The 22382-nt window shown below is 43.0% G+C and overlaps 1 protein-coding gene across 3 annotated transcripts; it reads right to left on the bottom strand.

Moving 5' to 3' along the window:
* Positions 1–447: 447 nt before the first annotated feature.
* PPP1R36 (protein phosphatase 1 regulatory subunit 36) lies at positions 448–20825 on the bottom strand. 3 transcript variants are annotated; one of them, XM_040557919.1, is made up of 11 exons: positions 17619–20825; positions 16239–16303; positions 14777–14857; positions 13960–14081; positions 13771–13840; positions 12760–12858; positions 9131–9271; positions 4576–4612; positions 3105–3301; positions 2830–3018; positions 448–1590 (listed from the first exon to the last, which is right to left on the bottom strand). In XM_040557919.1, the coding sequence occupies exons 1-11, from the start codon at positions 17799–17801 to the stop codon at positions 1431–1433; spliced, it is 1344 nt and encodes a 447-aa protein (XP_040413853.1). In that variant the 5' UTR covers positions 17802–20825; the 3' UTR covers positions 448–1430. The 3 variants fall into 3 exon arrangements, with proteins under 3 accessions (XP_040413853.1, XP_040413855.1, XP_040413854.1); XM_040557921.1 differs by lacking the exon at positions 12760–12858 and having other exon boundaries at positions 17619–20824; XM_040557920.1 differs by lacking the exon at positions 17619–20825 and having other exon boundaries at positions 16239–16408.
* Between the last annotated feature and the right edge of the window lie 1557 nt (positions 20826–22382).

The raw sequence follows: 22382 nt of genomic DNA, 5'->3' as shown, positions 1-22382 counted from the left end.
CACACAGTTTTAAATTAATATTTTTATGTATTTTTCCTTCAGGAGAGAATGTGTTTTCTGCCCCACAAAATTTCTAAGAGATTATTTTTAAATATTTTTGCTTTGTACAAGAACAGATGTCTATTGAAAAGCTTGAGAGAGAAACTGCAGGCCACAGCTCATCCCATGATAAAAGGACTCACCTGACACATGGAAAACAAGCCTAGGCCACAATGCCACTTAGGTGTTAAAATAACATGTGCCAGCCTAAGTGAAGAGACTAAATAATAGCTGTGAGTCTGCAGTTCAGATGTCTGTCTCAATAAGGTGGTGCAAGAACATCTCACGTAAGTGACCTAGTCCCTGGACTATTGGTAACTGCAGAAGTTCCTCACGATAATTTCAGTGCAAACCTTCATCCTTTTAAAGACTGACCCACACATTGCAAGGGAAAATTGTGCTGTTATTTTTATCTAGCAGAAATGTATTGCACTGAAAAACTTCCAAACCATCACTGATGCAGCAAACTTCTAAAAATGCTGAAAATATTACCTCTCCGCTTTTCTTTCACTTTTTAATCATCCATTATTTTTCATTGATTCTTATTGACTGTGCAAAGGCCAGGATTTCATCCTAAATTTTCCTCCTGATGCTAATGATTAGCACAGATATTTAGTCTTGTAGGTAAAGTGATACATGATTTCTTATCATGAATGCATTATGCTTCAAGATATTGACAACCCAGCTGCATATTTTGATTTTGAACTTCTAAGATTTGCTTTTCCAATCATGTAAAATCAGTGATAAAAATAATATTATATAATTAAAAAAAAAATGCAAGTTAATAGATATCTTAAAAAACAGCATTCCACTTTGCAATACTCTTTTCACAATGAACCATAAATTAGTCTACCATTATCTGAGAACAAAATGAGAGATGATTGAAATCAAAAAAGGATTAAACTATATATTAAAGATTCAAGAGTAACTTCCTTTAAACGTACAATTCCAGAAGCTTTTCATCTATAGCAAGTCCTGTCTACTGATTACTTTGCTAACCCTATAGAAAAAGAGGGTTGACGTTAAAATCAATAATCATATTCATCTGCGGGTGTCAAAGCACTTCCCAAAATAAGTCATTAAAATAGTCTTCTCAGAAATGGTGCAATGAAAGCACTAAGATGAAAGAGGAATAGTTAGTGACAGAACCAGGAATTACAGGCCAGTTCTTCAGTCACCCAGTACAGATCCTTGTGTGCAAAACTACCCCACTTCTGACAAATGATTTTGGCTTTTTAATCTGCAATTTCCAAATTATTTACTTAGCAATATGAAATTATGCCACTCAATGAAAGCAGATACCACTTCTGCTAGATGCTCTGATTACAATCATCTTCTGCCATTGCTTTTGAGAATACAGCACTCTCACTACTAAGCCTGTTTTGGGGGCTTCACAGAGGTGGCAGATTCAGGCCATTTGTCAGGACAGAGGAACAACTCCTCTGTCTTCCATGTTCTTGTTCTTGTTCTTGTTCGTCCTCCTCCATCGCCCCGTCAGACTTGAGCATACAGGAATTTAACTCACTACAGTGAGCTCCAATGATGCCCACCCTGTTAGAAAACATGGTGTTAATATGCTTGACATAATGAAGCAGAGGAAAATAGGAGAAAGGGGGAATAACCTGTAGTATTTAGAAGGTAAACCGGCAAGGAACATTGCCTCCTTTAGCTGGACTGTGAGTAACACCCACTATGCCAAGATTATCTGCTTCCTCCAGGGAAGAACAAATAGCCACACTTAGACACTCAGCACCTTGCATACCATGTCATGTTTCTGTCTCGAGCATGCATGCACACAACATGAATTGCATATGTCCAAGTGAAACTTAGCACTTCCTGGAAAGGTTGGCCTTATTGCACATGAATTACCGTGCTTAAGTTATAACACCAAGATGCTTAGGGGGCACCCAACTTCCAAAGCATGCACAAAACAATTACATGTGCATTTGTAGCAAATTTCACTTTCTGGGGAAATACTGGACATGTGTTGTGGATAGGTCTGACAATTTTGCATGTAGAGTGTTGTAGCATTCATTAGATTGCCAGAATTCTGGTAGATCCAGAAAAACTAAGGCAATTCTCAAATTATAATTTCCAGGCAGAAAAAGATGACTTACGTAGGAAAGTCTTACAGGGAGCCTTATATACGCTTCAGCAGAGCAACACTGATGTATAGTCATCATATTTGCATCAGTTATTACATAAAAAGAATTGTAGTGATACTGCTGTTAACCATGAGTAGAGGAAAAACGGAATATCTCTTTCATGGCATATCCAGACTTGAAAAATTTTGTGTTTGTTTTGAATTGGTAGAAAAGGTTCTATCTGTACTACAATTTAAATTATATTTTTAAAGTGCAGTACAGTAAAAAAAAAAAACTTTGTCAGAATAGAATACATTGGTCATGTCAGATCAGAATGCTGAAGAAATAAGAAATTGTAATGAATCATGAGAGGAAAAAAATAAACATCCCATTTTGATTTTGAGAGGTTTGAATTTGTTTTTTGTTCAAATTTATCTCAACGTGTATTTGCTTTCCCAAAAAAACTTTCCAGTTTTAACAAAGCAGTATGATGGGCAGTGGCTGCTTTGCCAACAGTTAGCCAAGAGTACTTCATCTGCAAGTTTCAGGCTCACTCAAGCCTGCCTTACACTCCTCTTCCTCTCTAACTACTGCCTAGGCAAATCCCCCATCCAATGGCCCCTTTCCTAGTGAGGAAGAGCTAGCTGCCAGACATCCTTCCTACCAGCACTACCAGATCTATTTATGCAGAGAAATAGCCCCTCACTTGGTAGCAAACAGCTCTGAGAAGTCCGGCAGGTTGTCACACGAGCAGGGGCGCGGGTCCCTGCCCCGACAGTAGTGGTTCTGGGAGAGGTAATGAGCGCTCTCCTTTGGCAAGGGCAGCAGCGTGCTGAGCATGGGCGAGCGCTGGTGAACCATGCTGTTTATGGGTGGATGCTTGGCATGGGCTTGTCTTGAAAGAAAACAAATGCAGCTGTTATCTCAGTGTATTTGGACAGGGCACGTTATCTAAGGGCTCATCAGTATGTCAAACTGTACCTCTGACATGGCAATCTCACTGCATCTGCATCTGCAGTCCTCTTGCCTGCTTCCTGCAAGAAAACATTGCTCCTGTCTCTTAAGGTGGGATTGAACATGTCAGAGCAAAGAAGCCTGCCGATTTCTTCCCGAATCACTTGGAAGTGCTTCTGTCTGAACACAAGCCAAGCCACATAGCTGCAGAATTTGTAGAAGCCCTAAATTGAAAACACGGATCACATTTTCACTAGGAAAAGGTTCAGAATCTCACCGCGTCCCACAGTGCAGGGTTGGCATGACTCCATTAAAAAGTCAGCAACCAGTCTGGCATCAAACTTCACCATATATTACTGAAGATTTGAAAGCAGATTTTTTTTTAAAGGTATGCAGACAGATGAGGCTAGAAACACAGTTAGCTCAGATGGATTTTGTCTTGCTCAACTCTGACCAATGTGGCTTAGTTTTGCTGCTAGAACTAGGGAGTGAACCTGGGATTACCATCCAGTTTCCTTCAATAATTAATGGAAAGAGACTAATGGGATGAGTCATTCTGTGAGGGTTCTTATCGCACACATCTGTCTCAAAAGGCAACAATTCACCCCCTTTGTCTGCATGACTGTCAACGGAGCCTAAGGGCTTAGGGACAGCTATTGTTTGTGCAGCTGGAGTTAGACAAGATGATTCCCACCCAAAATGACAGCATTGTGATCATAGAAGATATTGCTACCAAATATGAACTCAGTGCATCTCACCGCCATATATCTGCTTGCTGGTTAAAAAGGAAGATCTAGCTTTTCAGTCCATTTTAATATTTGTGATCGCTGGCACAAGTTGAGTCAACCCCCAGTAGACTGAGTCCCTACTAAGGTTCCTGAAAAGGTGGTCTCACTGGGACTGGAATTGAATCCACAGTTCCCCTGTTTCCAGGAAAGGCTCCCCAGTTTGTGAAGTACAGAGTATAATTTGGGCCTAGCTCTTTTGTATTAATTTGCTGAAGCCCTGCTACATAGTGAGGGTCACAAATTGCTCATTGAGCTGTGTGTAGCAGGCCAGAAAAGCTTGTTGACATCTAAAAATGTTGCCAAGCACAATGGAAATGAAAGAAGACTGTGAAATTTCTTACCTTTAGAGATGAAATTGTGAGGCCAATGATGAGAAGAAAGCTATAGACCAGACCTCCCAGAGGGACCTCAGGCTGTGATGGGAACTGGCTGGGCTCTGAGACACAGAGGGACTGAAACGCCCCAGCTCAGGGCTCCAAGGGGGAAGAAGGTTGGGCTGAAGGGCAAAGAGTCAGTATTTTACAGACATTGTAATCTAGGCCCAAGAAGTAAAAGTTTACTGCAGATACTACTCTGCCCTGCAAGTAAACCACCAGGAGGACCAAAAGGAAGGGAGCAGGCCTGTCTGCAGTACATGAATGTGCGAGAGAGGGACATGGTCTATGCTGACACTCAGTCAAAATCTCCATTTATCTTTGTGTCTTTCTTACCTCAAAGAAGTCCCGATCTTTCTGTAATATTGTTCTCCTAAAGCAGTGAACAAGAGCACAAAATTAATAGCAGCAGTCATCCTTTCAGTTCTCTGAACAGAGCATTGAATATGACTCACGGGGCTGCTGCCAAGCTGGCATTTCACCAGGGCAATAAAGTTGTTGCTGGTAAATCCTCATTACTAGCATGCAGAGACCTACTGTCTAAGAGAAAGACAAGAATTCTGCGTTGCCTCAGAAGGAGAAAAGACGAAATATTGTGTGGCTCAGTTAATTAAATCCAATAGAACAAAGCTGGATGTTATGAGCAGGGGAGGCACCCCTACTATGCTATCTAGACTGAGCTCTCTGCTTGGGCCTCTCAAAAGTGGTCAGCTCTGATCTAACCCAGTTCCCACTGAAGTGAATAGAAAACTCTTCCTGACATCATTGGAAGAGCAACGAGTAGAGTTACCAAGGGCACAAAGCCAGGCCAATGCTGAGACAATATACTTGAAAACCAGGAAGGAGATGCCTGATGCATCTCCAAGAAGAAATGTAAAACATGTACGAAAATGACAAAGGGCCTTTGTTAAAGAAGCAGCAATTTGCGCAGTGGACGCCTGAGAGATGCTCTCACCACCCCCTTGAGCCTGGGGATTCTCATGCAAAGCCAAATGACTGTCCTTCATGGAAGCAGCCATTAGAGTGGAGGGTGATGCACACACCCCAGCAGCCACTCAGTTGTCCTGGAGCTGGCACGGCTCACCCTTGTGGAAGGGAAAGCAAGTTTTCTCTGCCAGCCTTCAGATCCTCACAGACCTGCCAGATGCACAATAAACTCCATCTCTCTGTCAACTCACCAACTCCTGAAATGTCCCTTACCGTCCTGATAGCATCAACTGTTCCACACACTCAGGGTATACCCAGCTGCCATCACCCCAGAAACATCATTGCAGCCCCATAGCTCTATTTACCATCTTCTGACCTTCATTTATTGGTATTTTGATCAGGAGGACCACATATCTCCCTGCCCAGCTCTCACCAATCATACCCCTCCTGACACTTCAGCTGAGATCCCAAGCCCACATATTGTGCAAGGGAAAAGAAGCTTGACTCTTCAAGCATGGCACAGCCATCTGCCTAAGCAGATCTCCCAGATAACTTCAATGCTTTTGATTCCTTATGAATGCTGGAAAATCACAATATTCTGTCTTCAGAATATCAGAGCAGAGGAACCTAATATGACCCCGGCTTTTTAAACCTTAATGTAAAAAACCCTGCTTCACCTTTAACATTATATAGCTCAAGCATTATCTTAGAACCACTCCCCAGTTTATCAGAGAAACCGATGTCGAGGCCAGCAACAGAAATTAACAGCAATAATTAGAATTAAATAATGCTAGGGGTCTCCACCCTTCTTTCCCCCAGTGCTTTACTTCCTTCAAGTAAGGTATTAAGCTAAGAGACCTGCTTTAAGTAAAGTTTCCTAAAATAAATGCTGAAGCAGGAGGCACCTCCCATGTCTAGGGCACAGTTGCTCATTACCTAGGAAAATACAGAAAGGGTTAGGAAAACATCAAACTTGCAACAAGATTCAGGACAGGACTTGTAAGAAACATGTGAATGAGTGAGCAAAGGGCATCATGACTTCCAGAAATATAACAGTGACTTCTTAGAGCTGTCAGGGTGACAGGATGAATTCATGCGTGGAAGAGGAGGACAGCGCAAAGGGCAGACGGTGCTGTAGGCATGGGGTTTGGATGTAAGATCATGGCTTCAGACATCTACAGAAACTACTGTTCTATGTAGGGGCACCCAGGGCAATGTTTCTTGTGCCATTTTAACAGCTCCTTTGACCACGGCTGTGACTCTAATTGCTCATGGATCAAGCTAGCATCAAGGATCAGTAAGGGCCGACAACTATTTGTGCCATCAATGCTTGCAGCTTTGGGAACACTCTGTATTTTTCCCATTATGACAAATACCCATAAGGAAACTGGCACCACAAAAAGGTTGCACAACCTCCATCAACTTAAAAGGAGAAAGCCAGACACACCTATTCCTTCCTCAGCGTTGGAGGCACAAAAGGACTAATGCTAACATACACAAATAACAGGTCTGGAGGAACTCTCTCAAATTCCAGTCTGGGATGGTATCAAGATAGGATTTTAATGCTGCATTTTACAAATCATGTAAATTGTTAAGATGAAGACGTTCTCCATCTAAGCCTTCCTTTTTAAGTTGGGAGACTTTTGGAGAAAGTCTTCACATGAAAAATCAATGATTTTATATGAACACATAGACATTTGGAAGATCTGGAAGGGTCATTTGGAAGATCAGTTTCTCAATATAGTATAAGATTTAATTAAAATGTTGCTATGGTGAATTACAAGGAAAAGCAAAAGCTTCAATACCAGCATGAAAACATAGCTGGGTTATAAGAAAATATAGTAAAACTGGGAGTGAGTTTTACATTATCAATAATTTCTCATTTTTTAATCTAAACATTTTCCAGGTAAAATAAATAAATAAATAAATAAATGATCATCAAAGGTAGTCCTAGCCCCAGTTTCCATTTTGACAAAGGACCTTTTCCACCCAAAAGAATGTATGCTTAAAAAATTCCTAATCATCTTTTACAATTAAGAGTGTTAATCAGTCCTGTCCCTTAGCTCTCATATTTGGCAGTTCATATAATGGTCTGGGAGGCTCCAGATAACATTTAAGGCTAAACTGAGTCAGCCTGGAAGAGATTATATTTATGTAATTGCCGTATGCTATGGGAAGTGCCATACATTGTAACATGCTCAGCATTAGCCTAACTCTGAAGTCAGCTGTAGTCAGCTACCACCACCCTGCTATGAGTAACCCAGTCAGGTCTCTCTTCATACAGCACCTTACCTCATGAATGCTTTAGGACACAGCCCTTCTCTAGCCTTTGTGTTTTTACAGCCTAGACACCAGCGTCCCAACCCACTGCCAGCCTCTAACCCCCACTGTGATGGAAATATTAAAGAACACAGTTTCCTGTTTCAGCTCTCTGCTCTCACTCCCAAGCTGCTATTCTTTTTGCCACTAGACCTCTTCCTTGCCACAATCCTGCACGTTCCCATCCACCAGACAATGCGAGTGAGTGGAGAGGCAGCAGAGCTAACTAGCTCTGTATGCAGCACAGGCTGCTTTATCCAGCTGCATCCAGTCCTTGGATTCAAGTTGCTTTTTGCAGTACGTTCCTCAAAGTGAGTCTCATAAGTGCTGACATTAGGGCCACCCAACAGAAACAATGAAATGCTGTCACAACCCTCCCTGTCCAACCAGCAAGAAGGTTAGCTGGATGCCTTAGCAGAAATCTGGAAGCAGGCATGTGGCACACAACGCTGCTCCCAGATCTGCCCCCTGAAATACCAGCATGCCAGGATGCTGAGAGAATGTGCAGTTAATTTTCAGGGTCCAGTGCCCTGTGGCATGGGAGCACACCAAAATGAAAGCCCTGTGGGGACAGTGGTCTCCAGCTCCCCTTTGCCTCCACTGTTTCATAGGTTACCTTCTCCTCTTGGTTAGGAGGAAACCCAGGTTCCTCCAGCCCCAGAGAGGAGCGAGGCCGCTAGGAGCTGTGTTGCAGGAAGACAGGAGAAGGATTGTGACTCCTCTGGAGAACTAGCAGCAGAGTTTCACACCAATGGACTTTGAAAAAATGTGCCTGAAACTGCTCTGAGAAAATCCTAGTGACTGTCTACTGCCCAAAAAAAGGAAACATGCATACTTGTCTCCAAGCCTCATCATTCCCCTAGTTTCTCTGCCTTTTAAAACACCCTCCCATTCATTTGTACCTTCTTCAGTTTCTTTTTAAATTTCCACTACAGCTTTCTGTTCCTCTTGGTCCTTAGCTGGATCCGTGGCATCTAAAGAACTACTGGTCTCCACCACTCTGAAAAAGCCATGCACCATCTTCCCTGCTCAGAGGTAGGGTCCTACGTTTCCAATGCCCACAGTCGCTAAGCACAAACTTTTTTTGTCTATAGTCCCTTCACTTGCTGCCCTTCAGAAGCAAGGTCTCCTACACTTTCTATTAGTCTTATTCTATTTCAGACCTGGCATAGGAGGAAATTTATGCAGGGATCAATGGCAAACAGCACGCACATAACCATTTGCCTCCAAGGTTTAGTAAGTCAAAATGGCACAGGTGAGATCCATAGCCGGCATTGCTTTTTGCACTGCTGGATTTCACACTGAACCCATCAAAGTTTCCTGATGTGTGTATCTAGCAAGCCTTCCGCATGCCACGGCTAGAGCTTCCCAGGCTGGTATTCAGAACTCTGCTGCAACTTGCTGTGGCCAAACCAGTTGGCAACAGCTCACCAGAAACACTTCTGGAGCCAGTTACCAGCTAGAGCAGCTGGGAGATGGGGTCACTTCTCTGTCTTGTGGTCCCTTTGTCCCTGTGACTGTTTGACTCATGAGACATGTTACCTCGGGCTTTCACTTGTGTCACCCAAAAGGGGCCTTGGACTTGGGCTGCTGTGGCCCCTGACATGGCAAGGGTCCCCAGAAGGAAGAGCTTTCCTTAGCTTACTTTCCACTAGGTGAGTGGCTCTGCTGTGCCATGCCTCTTCCAAGGATAAAGTTACTGTAAACTTTGGCAAGGTGAATCCTGGCCACTGCTAACTTCGCCAACACATCGTCCATTTCTTTATTCTCCAGAAAAATCATAGTCCTGTTAAAAAAAAAAAAAAAAAAAAGAGAGATTTTAGAGAGTGGATGCATGGTTTTCAGGCACGTAAACCAGCACACCCCATGGCACCACTGTCAGGGGACCCCTCTGCAGCAGGGCTGAGTTCAGAAGCTTCCAGCACAGCTCTGCAGTGCTGGTGGGGCCACCAGGCCTGGGGCTTGGGCCCAGACAGTCTCCCTTGCCCTACAGAACTTGTAAGCTCTGTGCCCACAGCCTCTCAGGTTGCCGTCTTTGATCCTACATAGCTTATGAACCCTTTCTGCAGCCTACATGAAAGCCCTGGAGGTGCATTTAGATCTCTCCAGGCACAGACTCTGTCATTGGGCAGCCTGAAGCAGTGGGTCTGGCTCGTTCGGAGACAGCACTTACTTCTCTTCAAAAAGGCACACGAAGCGCTTTTGGGATGGCCTCTAAACAGGAACGGCTGACACCACAAGCCTGTATTTTAAACCACTTCAGATCAAACGCTAAGGAAATGCCAAACCAAAGAGCTTTCTATTTCCTCTGCTTCCCCTGTAATCCACCCGACTGTCTCCCAGGGCCTGGGAGCGCTACAGGCCTAGAAGTTACTTGCCTCCTTTCACGCTCGGGAGAGTTGTTTTTATCTGTCCCATCCCTGATGGCCTCCAGCTCTAAAGCTTCCTGCATGACCCACCTTTAATAATTAGGACAATTACTCTGGGCTTCTCAAGGATAATTGCTAATAAAATTCAGCAAATTTTCCTCAAAAGACATGAAAGGGTTGGAATCAGAAACATATAGAAACTAAGGGGGGAAGAAAATGCAGAACAGAAATAATAGCCCATGTTCCATTCATGTCTCATTCACTACTGCTTAATTTTTGTTCTTAGAGTCACATATTTCAGAGGTGAATACTCCCAGGCTGTCTCCAGTGGGGCAATGCTTCATGCCCACTGCTTTGGAAAACTGGTTTGTTGCTTTAGAGGTTGTGTACAAGATCTTCCTGAATCTAGAGCAAGCCAGGAAAACCCAAATCTTGGATTTATCCAGAATCAGAATAGCATCAAGGGAAGATAAGGTCACAAGAAGCCAAAGATGTCCAGATTCATGCTGTTTTTCTCTTATAGGAACTCCTTCTGACATAAGAAAGTTTAATGCACAGAAGCAATGACTTCATAAGCAAAGGTGGTCTTAGATGTTTTCTTGAGGCTCTGTGCACATAAGTACTTCTACACTGCCTAGGTTCAAGACAGTTGAGCTATTCAGCCCATCAAGCCCTGTGAACAAAGCAGTCACAACAGATGAGTTGGGCATCTCTCACAGGCAGCCCAAATGGCAGGAACTCCAAAAACACCAACTAGGACCAGGAATGAATGTTGTTTCTGCATTACTACATTAGCACACAGGGTCTGCAAGAAGAGCAGCTCAAGGACTGCACAGTCGTTGGATGTGTCCACCATACAGGAACATCAGGCTGCTAAAGGACTAGGCAGGTCACCAAGCCCAGTCGCCAAGCAATCTGTCTGTCAGCTTAACTCTGAGCAAATTATAGGTGTCACTAACCAGACATATGAAATGGTACCAGCATGTCTTGCCTGCAGTCTGTCTCTACCTGTGGCACATAGCCAGTACTACGCAGGAAAGCGAAAAAGCCTCTGAAATTAAATTACATCTAGGAGGAAGGGGAGGGAGTTTTCTTCCTGAAGAAACAACTAGCAACAGCCCTGAGCATGGGATTTAAGTGGGATAAGTACAGGAAAACAAATGGCTATGCAATCTTCTTTCACATCCTCTCAAATACGTCAACATATCACATACCCAAGGATTCTTATCACAAGTGTAATTTTCTGTCATTATGATTTTATTATGTGGTTAAAAAATCCTTTTCACAAGCTCACAGAGCTCCACCTTCAGAAAAAAAGTAGTTTTCTCCCCTGCCCCCATAATTTTCTAGTAGAAGACTATTCCAGAACTTTAGTCCACAGAAGGAAAAAAACAGTCCTTGCTACTACATTTGATTTGAAATATAACATATACCAATTTCAGAATTAGACAGAAACAAGGGGGTCATGAACAGGGAATGAAGATGCAATACCAGAAAGCTCTTCACACCATGATTAATATCTTCTCATTCCTCCAAGTCAGCTAAGTTGCAAGAACAATTAAGGGTAAATTTTAACATTAAGTAAGATCTAAAATTGCCTTTTGTCATTTTATTTTCCTTCCTCGTATTTATACTTTGGTAGATCAACATCCTGACTTCCTCCTTCTGCATGGTAAATGTCTCTTCTTTAAGCTTCTCTGAAGTTACACTGCATGCAGCTAATTCCTGGCAAGCAAGCCACTTCCCTTCAGGGGAGGCAATGAATCTAAATAAAACAGTGTTACAGAATTTTTCTTTGGGAAGCTCAGAGATGGTATATGTTTCCCACCAAAAGGCAGCAGTCACTCTGGGAGCACTGCATGCCATAACACAGCAAAATGTCTCTTCTGGCAGAGTTTAACCAGTGTTTATAGCTGGTAGCTACTAATCAGAGCCCTCTTGACCCAGGAAACATAAATCTGTATGGCAATAGGTCCAAACTCTTCTTTGTTTCAGTCTGTTTCTGTACTTGCCACACCAGCTGATGATATGAACCATGCTGAGATGCCATGGCCAGTGCAGAGTCCTCCTTGTCCTTCACCAGCCAAGAACAAGGGGATCATTCTGCAAATTTCAGCCCAGATCACTTCAACTGGATCTAGAACCTTTGTGTTCCAAATTATGTTGATGGTTTTCTTTATTTATGAAATATTCCTTGCACAATGAGAACCTGTCAATCTATAGATGTGGAACAAATCAGTTCCTTAAGGCCAGCAATCCTCCAGCAGTCTTTTCTTCAATCCAGATAAATCAGCCCCTGTGTATATCAAGGCTTCATGAATTGTGAAGTAAGTAATTATCAGGTGTTTTAATAAAATGGTCAATCAATTCTCAGAGACTATTAAAGAGTCCAGCAAATCATTAAGGTTTCTTATAATCATGGTTTGTAACTCAGTAACACTTTCTCCCAAGGCATAAAACTCTCTAACACAACAGCTCCTAAACTGTTCCTCTGGCATCCCCACTTCCACTTTGCAAGGTAGCAAGTGTGGTCACACACCCTTGCTTGGAAACTGCTTTCCTAGCATATATTTCTCATGCTGTAACATGTTTCTAGCACTGAAGAGTCATCTGAACCTGCCTTGCAAAGTATTTAGAAATGGAATCTTGGAGCAATGTGACCCACAGCACAACTAAACGCCCAGCACACTCAGCTGTGATTCGGAGGTGCTCTGTATTGCAAGCAGAAATGACGGGATGCTAATGCTGTTATTGGGAAATGGAAACAGGGGATGGTTATTCGATCCAGTGCACCCACACAGATTTAACATTTGGGTAGTAGTAATGATTTATTCAGACTGCAGTATTTACACACTTAAAGTCGGGCAAGCTCTGGGTACTTACAACCCTAATGTCTTGTACTCACGAGATCAAGGATGTGGTTTCCTTTTCCAGGGCAATTTTTTCAAGGTAAAAAGATAAGTAGAAAAGGAGGGCCATGAGGAACTCATCTAGTTTCTTATTCCTAAATGAAAGGTAGAAATGTCACTGGGAATTCTGTAGGTCTGCAGATATAGACACCACCAGACCATTACAACAAAGAACAAAGTCTCTGCTCAAGGGCCTGTATTATATCAAATATCAGCTGTGTGGTTAAGACCCATTCACAGTAAACACTCCACTCCACAATGGGACTTTGGAGGCTTTTAGAGAAATACTAGCAGTGTCCAAGAAACATGCTGAACAGTGGATTGAACTGGGTATTATCAGACTTACTTTCTGCAAGCACATTTTCTGCACTGAACATGCTGAAAAAGCAGCACTTGCATTCAGAGGAAGACAGGAAAACTGGGACAACTGGGACACCTCTCCTCTTGTCAAAGGACAGTATGACTAAGGTCCAACAAAGTCTACAGATACATTTCTAAATCAAAGGCAATGCAGCCAGTGTATGGCCCTGGCAATCTCAGGGATACGCCTGAGACATGATGCTCTGCCGGCAGCCTCCTTGCTTTTAGCATGTAGAGAAGTACCACTGATAAGCAGCGGCAGCAATTAATGAGCTCTGCAGCTCTGAGTGGAACCGCAGCTGCACAAGAACGTAGCCCAGATGCCCAGTCGTGTTAGGGACTCACAGTGCATGCAGTGTTGCGGATGCTCCGGCAAACGTGGAATTTATCTTAGGGTAAGATGAATAACAACCTTTGGACATTTAGGCCCAAGTTCTTGGCTTTCTTTAGCTAACAGAGTGGAAGGCTTCCAAACAAGCAATGGGATTATTTCTCTGAATGCCAAGGTTAAAATGCATTTGGTGTTACTTCACACTAAACCCCTCTTTTAAGCCTCTGATATTTCATACTCTACTTCTCATACACCATAGCCTCTCCACTACCTGACACACACACATAATTCTTGAAACAAATTGTACATAACATACCCCATAACTGCTGCAAAAGGTAGCATGCGCTCTGACTTTTTTTCTTCTTCTTTCAAAAGTAAAGCAACATCTGAAAACACAGAGGAGAAAATAGTATATCCTCCAAAAAATTGCTAGCTGCTAGTAGAAATAGTTTTCTGATTTCTGTGGGCAATGCCTTGCTGATACAAGATACCAACATTTACTCACATTTGACATCATCCAACGTCACATATTCATGTTGTACCCACTTTGACAGCTTATGGATTTTTTCCTCTTTGTCAGCCAGCCTTTTTTCAGGGAGCGTTGCGCTGCATTCATGTTGGAAGATGCTAGTAGTTGACCAATACATAGCATTTAAGGACACTATTAATTCCAGTCACAGAACAGTCACATTATCTACCTGGTATGCACTTTCCTCATTGCACACAATTTCAAAGGGCCAGGCAGTGAAATGTGTTTGGCAGATAGCCTGAACTAACTTTCAGCTATTATAACCACAGAACAGGCTGGGAATGTTAGGAGAAATAGGACATTTCACCTCCAAGCTTGCTTCTGAAGTTGCCCTTTTAGTTGCTAATATAATAAATTGCGACTATATTATTTAGATCAAAGAGGTTTTAAGTAATGGATGAAAGTCAGCTACACCGTGTTGTGAATTTATAAAATTAATAATAATAATAATACTTTAATCTTTGAAGTACCTTACGAAGATGAATTAATTACCTCACAATACTCTTCAGAGCAGATGAGAATTATTACCTCTTTCTGAGTGATCTGGAAACAGCAACAAAGATGCAGAATGACTTTACCAAACTCACAGCAGGCTAGTGCCTGAGCTAGCATTCAACACCAGGCATGTCTGGCCCTGTTTTTGTGTTCAGACCACTCATCCGCCCTATTGAAATGACAGGTGGCTCCCTGTTTCACGTGTTTTGTTCAGACATGATCCTCAGACAATGGATGAAAATATTCCCACCCAAATAATCTTGTTCCTTCTTGAGCTAAGTCAGTCGGCTTGACATACCTCTTTAATGTCTTGACACATATTTCCCGAAAGCAAGTATTTTTTCCTTCCTTAAGGTTTTCCTGAGATGTTGGACTGGAGCTGAAATAGAGAGTGTGAGCATGCAGTGGCATGAATTTACATTTTTAGCAGCAGTGCAAAAAGGTCAACAAGCCATGATACACAAGGAATATATATTTCATCCTCTAACTGACACTAAGAAAACATCTGGGTCGTGCTGAGGTCCGCATGAGACATTGCTTTCAAGAACAGAGAAGCAAAAAGTAAGGAAAGTTCCTCCTGCTCTGTCTCCTGCCATCATAAGCACTGCATCATGTAAACCCTTCAAGTCACCCATGTTTCAAGTGGCTTCACCCTCCTGCTCTTGTCCTGACAACGCCAATGAATAGGGACTTTCTTCTAGTTTCCAGCCTAAATGTATTCACAGTAGCTTAATGTATATACATACACTCCTGACCTTCAGCTCAACTACTTCTTTCTCTTCTTGTAGGGAGACGGAAGAGGGTTTTATCTTAGAAAAGAGATTTTAAATGCAAACTGCTGAGTCCCAAAGCTTGTCTTTGGGTTCACCAAGGTCAGAGGCAGCAGATGTGGCTGGGAAACTCATTCCTGTCCCGGAGAGCACTGGGCAGAGTCAGCAGCATCCCCAAGCCCATGAGAGAAGCTGGCTGATTTTGCTGAGACTCAGACCATGAAAGGCACCCACAACAGCCATGTGGTCAGGGAAGAGGTGAGCAGCCCAGCTCTGCCGTGACGAAGGCTTGGAAAATGACAGCAGGGCAGGGAGGCAGCAGCAGGGAGCGGGCGACTGACCCAGCTGTACCACGCTGCGCTGCACTGTGCACTGCCTGCCCTGCATCTGGGAAGAGGGCAGCAGAGGATATTGTTTCTCCCCAGTGGTTAAATGTATGGAAATTTTTCAGGCCAGATGAAGTCTGAATCCACAGCTGCCACACAAATTCAAACTGCAGGTACATGAGCTTTCTCCCTTGCAGAGCTGTGGTTTCCCAAAAGGTTTGCAGTCCTACAGTGCTCACTGCCATGCGGGGCCAAACATAATGCAGACAGCTTCAGTCTGAGGACTTAGTGGACCTCCACCTGTAGATGCCAGGGATGGCATTTAGCCCTCACTTTCAGCACTGCTGCTGCACTGCATGGCTTTCTGGCACAGGGCAGGACTTGCCACACACTTTTAGCAGTCCCTCTGAAGTGAATTCATCTTGAAAGCAGTACAGAACAAATACATATTTCTGTTTTTCTCCATTACCATGATGGGATAAATGCCACAGAGTAACATTTAAGAGCTCCAGTCTCGATAAATACATATATATATATACAAATACATATTTGTCATGGAGTTGATTTTCAGCCAAAGCGATGTTAGACTGATTTTGCCTTACTTGGAACAGCTGAATCAAGGCCTTAAACCTGCACAATCTGAAACCAAACAGAATTCTTTTACCTTGCAAATTCAAGTGTATTAGTATCATCTTTCCAGTACCACACACCTGAAGTTAGTTTTATTGTCTGCAAGAAAACAGCATGCAGGTTACATGTCAGAAACACAATGCTCTTGTTCTCAGCCCGGCTCAACAAAATATTTAGAACACGAGCATTGTGCATATTGCCCATTACGTATCTTTCTTAAAACTGCTTTATAAATAAGATAAACACTTATAAATTTTATCTTATAAATAAGATAAAACACACACACACACATACACATACACACACAAAAGATCTATCCTTTTTATGTCTTTCAGGTTATTAATTAATAAAAATAATAATAATAGTAAATACTTGAAAGTTTGCTAAGGAACATCAGTTCTTTGGTTGCTAGCGAATTAATAAAGACTGAGAAATCAAATGGAGCCATGCATTACACAACACATCACTTTTATTTGGTTTTGATAACATTTATGTAATTATGGTGACTAAGCACCAGGAGAAAGGAAATCTTCGTTTAAAAATAAATAAATGAATACATGAGTTATGCACTTTACTGATGCCCTGAGAACTTTAAGTCAACACCAGATAGACCCGGCAGGAGACACTGAACAAAACCACCAATAACAGGATTTTACAGTATCCATACATTCAAAAAAATCTATACAAAACCAAAAATCCCCTAAAAAATAAATAGAGATTAATTAGCCCCTTTCTTAATTAACAAAAGAGACTTGCAAACTCTTAACTGGTTTTTGCAGGTCACCTTTAAAGTAAAATCCATCTTATTGCTGAAATCCTTCTGCCTAAAACTTAAACCAGGTGAAAGCAGGCTTTCTGTGAACTTTTGCCTGGTGTCATTCAGACAGACAGCAATGCAAGGCTCAGCTTCTTGCTCAATCTCATTTGGTAGTAGAACGCCAAAATAATTTTATGTCAGCAGCCAGCAGCCCAAGCAATGGTTAGACCACAGAGATGAATATTAGGAAACCGTGGCCCTAATCCTTTGACAAAGAGTGGTTATTTAAACTTGTCAGTTTTAGTCTTCAGTTCCAGCTTTCGAATACTGGTTTACAACTCGCAGAAGAAAAGGCCCACACAAATGCAACACCTTTACATTAGACACAAGGGGTTATGAACTATGAACGAAAAACAGAAAATGTGGTAGCACAGCAGAGCAGCGCCTACCACAGCAGGACAGGCAGGAGGAAATACCACCCCCATGTCTTACAAATACAGCTCAGTTCTCACTGACATGATGGCTGAAGGGCTGCCCTGCCCACCCTGCTCCCTCCCCGGCCATCTCATGGGGTTTCCAGCTGTCCCCAGGACCTGCTGCAGAGGCAGAAGCGGGCAGCAGGAACAACGTGGAGCTGGTTGAGGTGGGGACACTCACCGAGATCATGGCGCTTGCCTGGGATGTGGCCGGGGCGCTCAGGCTGGCTCTGTTTACAGCAGCGTCCCGGTAACACCCGGCCGTCCCCTGGGAGCTGCAGATCCCAGCACACAAAGTGCCCTCCGGCCTGCTCCGTGCACGGGGACTCAAGGTCCACATGCTCAGCTCCTTCTCACCAAGCATCTTCCCTGGGTAACTTTTCAGTCAAAACAGAGAAATGTAGTGTTTCCTGTGCAGTGCCACCTCAGTGGCTGCTCGTTTGGGCCTACAGTGTCCTTTGAAGGCAGCGAGCTGCAGAGGTGCTCCTGATCACTGGCACAGGATGGCACCCATTCTCCCCCGTTGTGGGCATGGATGTCTGTACAACACCTGGAGCATTACACATCCTTTAGCTTGGGCCTTTACAAGATATAAAAGTGTATCTGCTAAGTCACAAGTCTCCAGTGACATGTCTCAAGTCCCTGTGCAAGCAGGCAGCTCCAGATTTGTGAGTTCCCCCTGCAAATAATTCCCATACGGTAAGGCAGGACGCTTAAGGTCATGGTTTTGAGGGAGGGTTTTTGATCTTTGGGATTCTTTGAAGCACTGCTGGGCAAGGAGAAAATCTCTCATACTAGATATTCACAGTGGAAAAGTATTGTGTATAACTGGTACTGCTTAGCTAGCACCCAAAATTGGTATGAGTTATATCAACAAAAGTACTTCCTGCTGGTAGAAGGCAAGTCCCCAAGAAGGGTGAGGTTTTGTGTCCCCAAGAAGGGTGAGGTTTTGTGTTACAGCTAAGCCATCCTAAAAGCTCGTTGTTGATGGGAGAGGCATTCTTGCTCCTATCTAACTTTTCCCGTCATTTATCTTTGTGTTTATTCTATACCTTCTCAGACCCCACAGCAAGGCGGCTCCCTAAACTGTCAAAAAAGTAATCCAGCAAAAATAAACGAGAAGTTTTCTTTGGTTCAGTGCAGTCAGAGAGGGCCAGAGGAGATGCAGATAAAGGTAAAGGGGCAGGAGCACAGCTCTCAGTAGATCAGATCAGCTATGAAGTGAAAACCAGTCAGTCTATGAAAATTTTCCCGGTACAGCTACACTAAGTATGTACTTGGAAGCAATGAAAATACCTGACCTAAGACTTCTAGACAGGTCAGCTCTGTAAGACAGAAATAACATTTCCTATGCTTTCAGCTCTTACAGGTGGCCTCATTCTTTTTTGTGATAGTTTCTAGCTATGGAAAATACTCCTGAAAGCAGCACTAAGATGTTCGTGAGCACATGGAACAGCACAGGGACAATACAATGTGAGGGAAGAGAATTTCCATGAAACAATCTGCTTCCTGTCCCTAGCTGCCCCCCATTGCCACAGCTGTCCAGACACTGCATCTTTTCTCCTGTAGGTACTCTTTAAAGGCTTATCCATGCTAACAAAATTAGTCCATGAATAGCTAAGCAAGAATCTCAAATCATCCTGAAAATTCAGCTGACTCTGTTCTCTGCAGTCACCCCCCCCACCCCATTTTTTTTTTTTTTTTTTTTGACAATCATATTGTGTGTGTTGTGTTTCCAGTTGCTATTGCAGGCTGCCAAGTACATATCCATGACTTGGCAGCCAAGTTACATATTTAAGAGGATGAGAGAAGCAGGTTTGAGAGCGACCTCAGATCTCACTCACGGCAGCCAGACAGCACTGCAGAAATAGGCTCTCATCAGCGGACAGTGGGAGGTATGGAATTAATGGCTCATCAACAGACTGCTTGATAGAGTGGGGCTGTCATCTGCCTCAGGGGACCATCAGCCCACCTCTGTTCCAGTACAAGTCCTGACAAAAGAACCACCAAAAGTAAAGGACAAGTACTCAGGAGACAGGACTACTGCTTTACCAGGGTTGGGAGCAAACTGGCACAAAAAGCCCAGAGGAAATACAGGAATAAACTAAAACTGAGAACTACCTACAGGGAGCACAACTCTGAATGGGAAGTCTGGGGCTGACAGCTAAAGAAAGAGCTGGCTAGGCAGGCAAGGAAAGCTTGGGAATTGGAGAGGCAGACAGGTGAGGTAGGGGAGATGAAGACATCCAGAAGGGATTTGTGGGCAGTGGGACAGAACTGGCTCTGGACAAGCTATGAGGCTAGAACAGACAACAGTGCTGGGGGGACCCCGAGACTGATGGCGTTCCCTGGACAGGAGACTTAGCATATTCAGACACAGCACTCTACTTAATTGAGTGCTCACTGGAGGAGATCAGTTCACTGCAGCTACTTAATGCAGAGCTGAGCACCAAACATCCCACCCATGCTGATGGCCCAAATGGATATCAGTCTAAAAAAAAATTAAAAGCCTGGCATCGTGTTGCAAAGGAGATTAGTGTCTGCTGGATCCCTGCTTCGGCTGTTGCAAAAGTTGGAAGCTATAAAGTGAGTGAGCCAGAAGATTACAAGAAGTGAAATTAAGGTGTAATGGTTGAAGCAGTTGAAGGCTATGTGGGAAACTGATTTCAATATGGGCTTCAGTCACAAAATTCCAGGCAAATCACTTCAACCCGCATTTAAAGCTAATGACCATTATTTGCATGCTCTTTTCTTTCTGAGCAAAGGGCCTTGGCAGGACTGAGTATCCACAGCTGTGACCAAAGCCAATGGGAACTGTACTTAAACCTACAAAAAATGTACTGAGCTGAGTGCCTTGGCATTTCCAGTGGAAGAGCCCATAATAGGAAAAAGGTGTTCTGCTTTTATAGCTTTATTTTATCCCGTGTCACATCTCAGGGGTGAAAACTGTCATGAAGCACTCATGTGATGGCGATGAGCTTCACAGGACACTCCTTCAGAGGTGGGGCTGGCCAACATATGGTAAAAAAGGTGTGCATTGAACTGGGAAATATTACTTTCTTACAGAGCCTATGCTGCCCGTCCTGAGCACTGACTGAGGTGCCCTATAGAAAAACATAAATAAATGTTACCATGTAATTAAAAACTGGGTTATGATACATAAGCAGAAAGAAAGCAAGAAATAGGATTGCTCAGATGGTCATAATTCCAGCACTTCATGCTTTCTGAGCAACTGACTTTGCAGCCTTAATAGCCCTTCTTTTAATGTTGTTTCTTGTGGTGTTTGTGTCCATGCGCGTCTCAGTAGCTGCAAACACTCAACAGTACGCATATGTAACCATTCCTTAGGTATATCTAATGTTTAATTCAGATATCACACCCAGAAAATAAACACATGCATAAACTGAAGAAAAATATCACTGACTCACCAGCCATTCAGAGTCATTCACCTCTTTTCTGCCTCTTTTTTTTTCTTCTCGCTGTGTCAAGTCTCTGTCCTCCATAGCCATATTAATTTCCTCCTCTCTTCCCAGGGGCAGGTAAATGTCAGCCCTGGTTTCCCTGGGAATATTAGACTCTGTGTGTGTGCAAGGCTGTTTGCATTAGACACAAAAGCATAGAATTCAATTTCACAGAAGGTAATACTTATTCCATGACTATGCCATTTACCTGCCAACTACTTTTGCCTGCTCATTAAAAAGATGATCATGCTATATGAATGGAATAATGTCCCCAGGCATAACACTGTTAGCACTGGTGTGCTTTTTCACGTCATATTTGTGCAAAATTGAAGCTCCTATTCCTTGTTTTCAGCAATTTGCAGTGCCCCTCTCTATCAACACTGCAGCCTTTAGTTCCGTAATTCAGACAACCAAAGCAAAAGGTGGTTAAAGGGCTATCCCGCAGCTCCTGGTGAGATGCTGTGTCCCCCTAACGTCCTGCTACACCACTGCCAGCCCTGCCCCAGGTTCCCAGCCCTGTGGCCCAGCTGCCTGCCGTGTTTGGCAGCGACCACATCCACAGACACAACCCTGCTGATGGTCAGAGTAAGAACTAGCTGTCAAAGCCAGGATGAAGTTCTGAGGGAAATCAGACCACAATGACTGCCTAGCACGGCGTATGGGAATAGAGCCTGCACTTGGGAAGCCAGAAAAACCAGCTGCACATTCTTGTAATGAAATCCTCCTGCAATTACTCCCTCCGCGTGGTTTTATCAGATGAGATTATTGAACATTAGCACTTGTCAGCTATTTTCATGCAGCTAGACATTTGACTTGTGCTCCTAACAATCAACCTTTTGTTATGAATACGCCTCTTACAGAAAGGAAGAAGTATTTAAATGTGCCTCATATCCAACATGTATTTTCGTAAATTTGATTTAGATTCAGTATTCTGAGGTGCTCAGAAATCTACGGAGCTTAACAAAACTGTCAATAGCCCACTTTCTATTTCTTCTCCAGAGTATAATAACCATCTCACTGCTATGCAAGGAGGAAAATATAGTGAAAATTGAATACAGTCTAACACAGACAAGATCTTCTCTATTCAATACTGTGAGCCTTGAAATAATTATTATAGAGCACATTATTTTTAGTTTTTAGTTTATTACTAAGAATTTTTATTTCATTTAGAATTTTTAGTTTACTTCTCTTCCACATGTAGAGCTGGGGACAGGACTAAGGACTCGCTAGCATCGGTTGTCTTTAACCAGGCTGTCTTAGTACACTTGCAAACATGTTGTGAATGAGATCTGTAGGAAAACAAGGAGTCTGCCAAATGAGAACTAAACATGGTTTTGAAAGAAATATGTTTACATTTTTGGATACAGCCTAGCAAAAAGAAATGCTACTTTCAGCTATGACATATGATTGCTAAACTGTCAGCTCAGACTTGCAAGAGCTCTTACAGGGACTGATATTTAACGAATATTTCATGATGCTAGCCA

The sequence above is a fragment of the Cygnus olor genome, chromosome 5, assembly GCF_009769625.2.
Source record: "Cygnus olor isolate bCygOlo1 chromosome 5, bCygOlo1.pri.v2, whole genome shotgun sequence".
Taxonomy (NCBI): domain Eukaryota; kingdom Metazoa; phylum Chordata; class Aves; order Anseriformes; family Anatidae; genus Cygnus; species Cygnus olor.
Note: the sequence above shows the minus strand (reverse complement) of the source record. Positions and strands in the feature narration are given on the sequence as shown.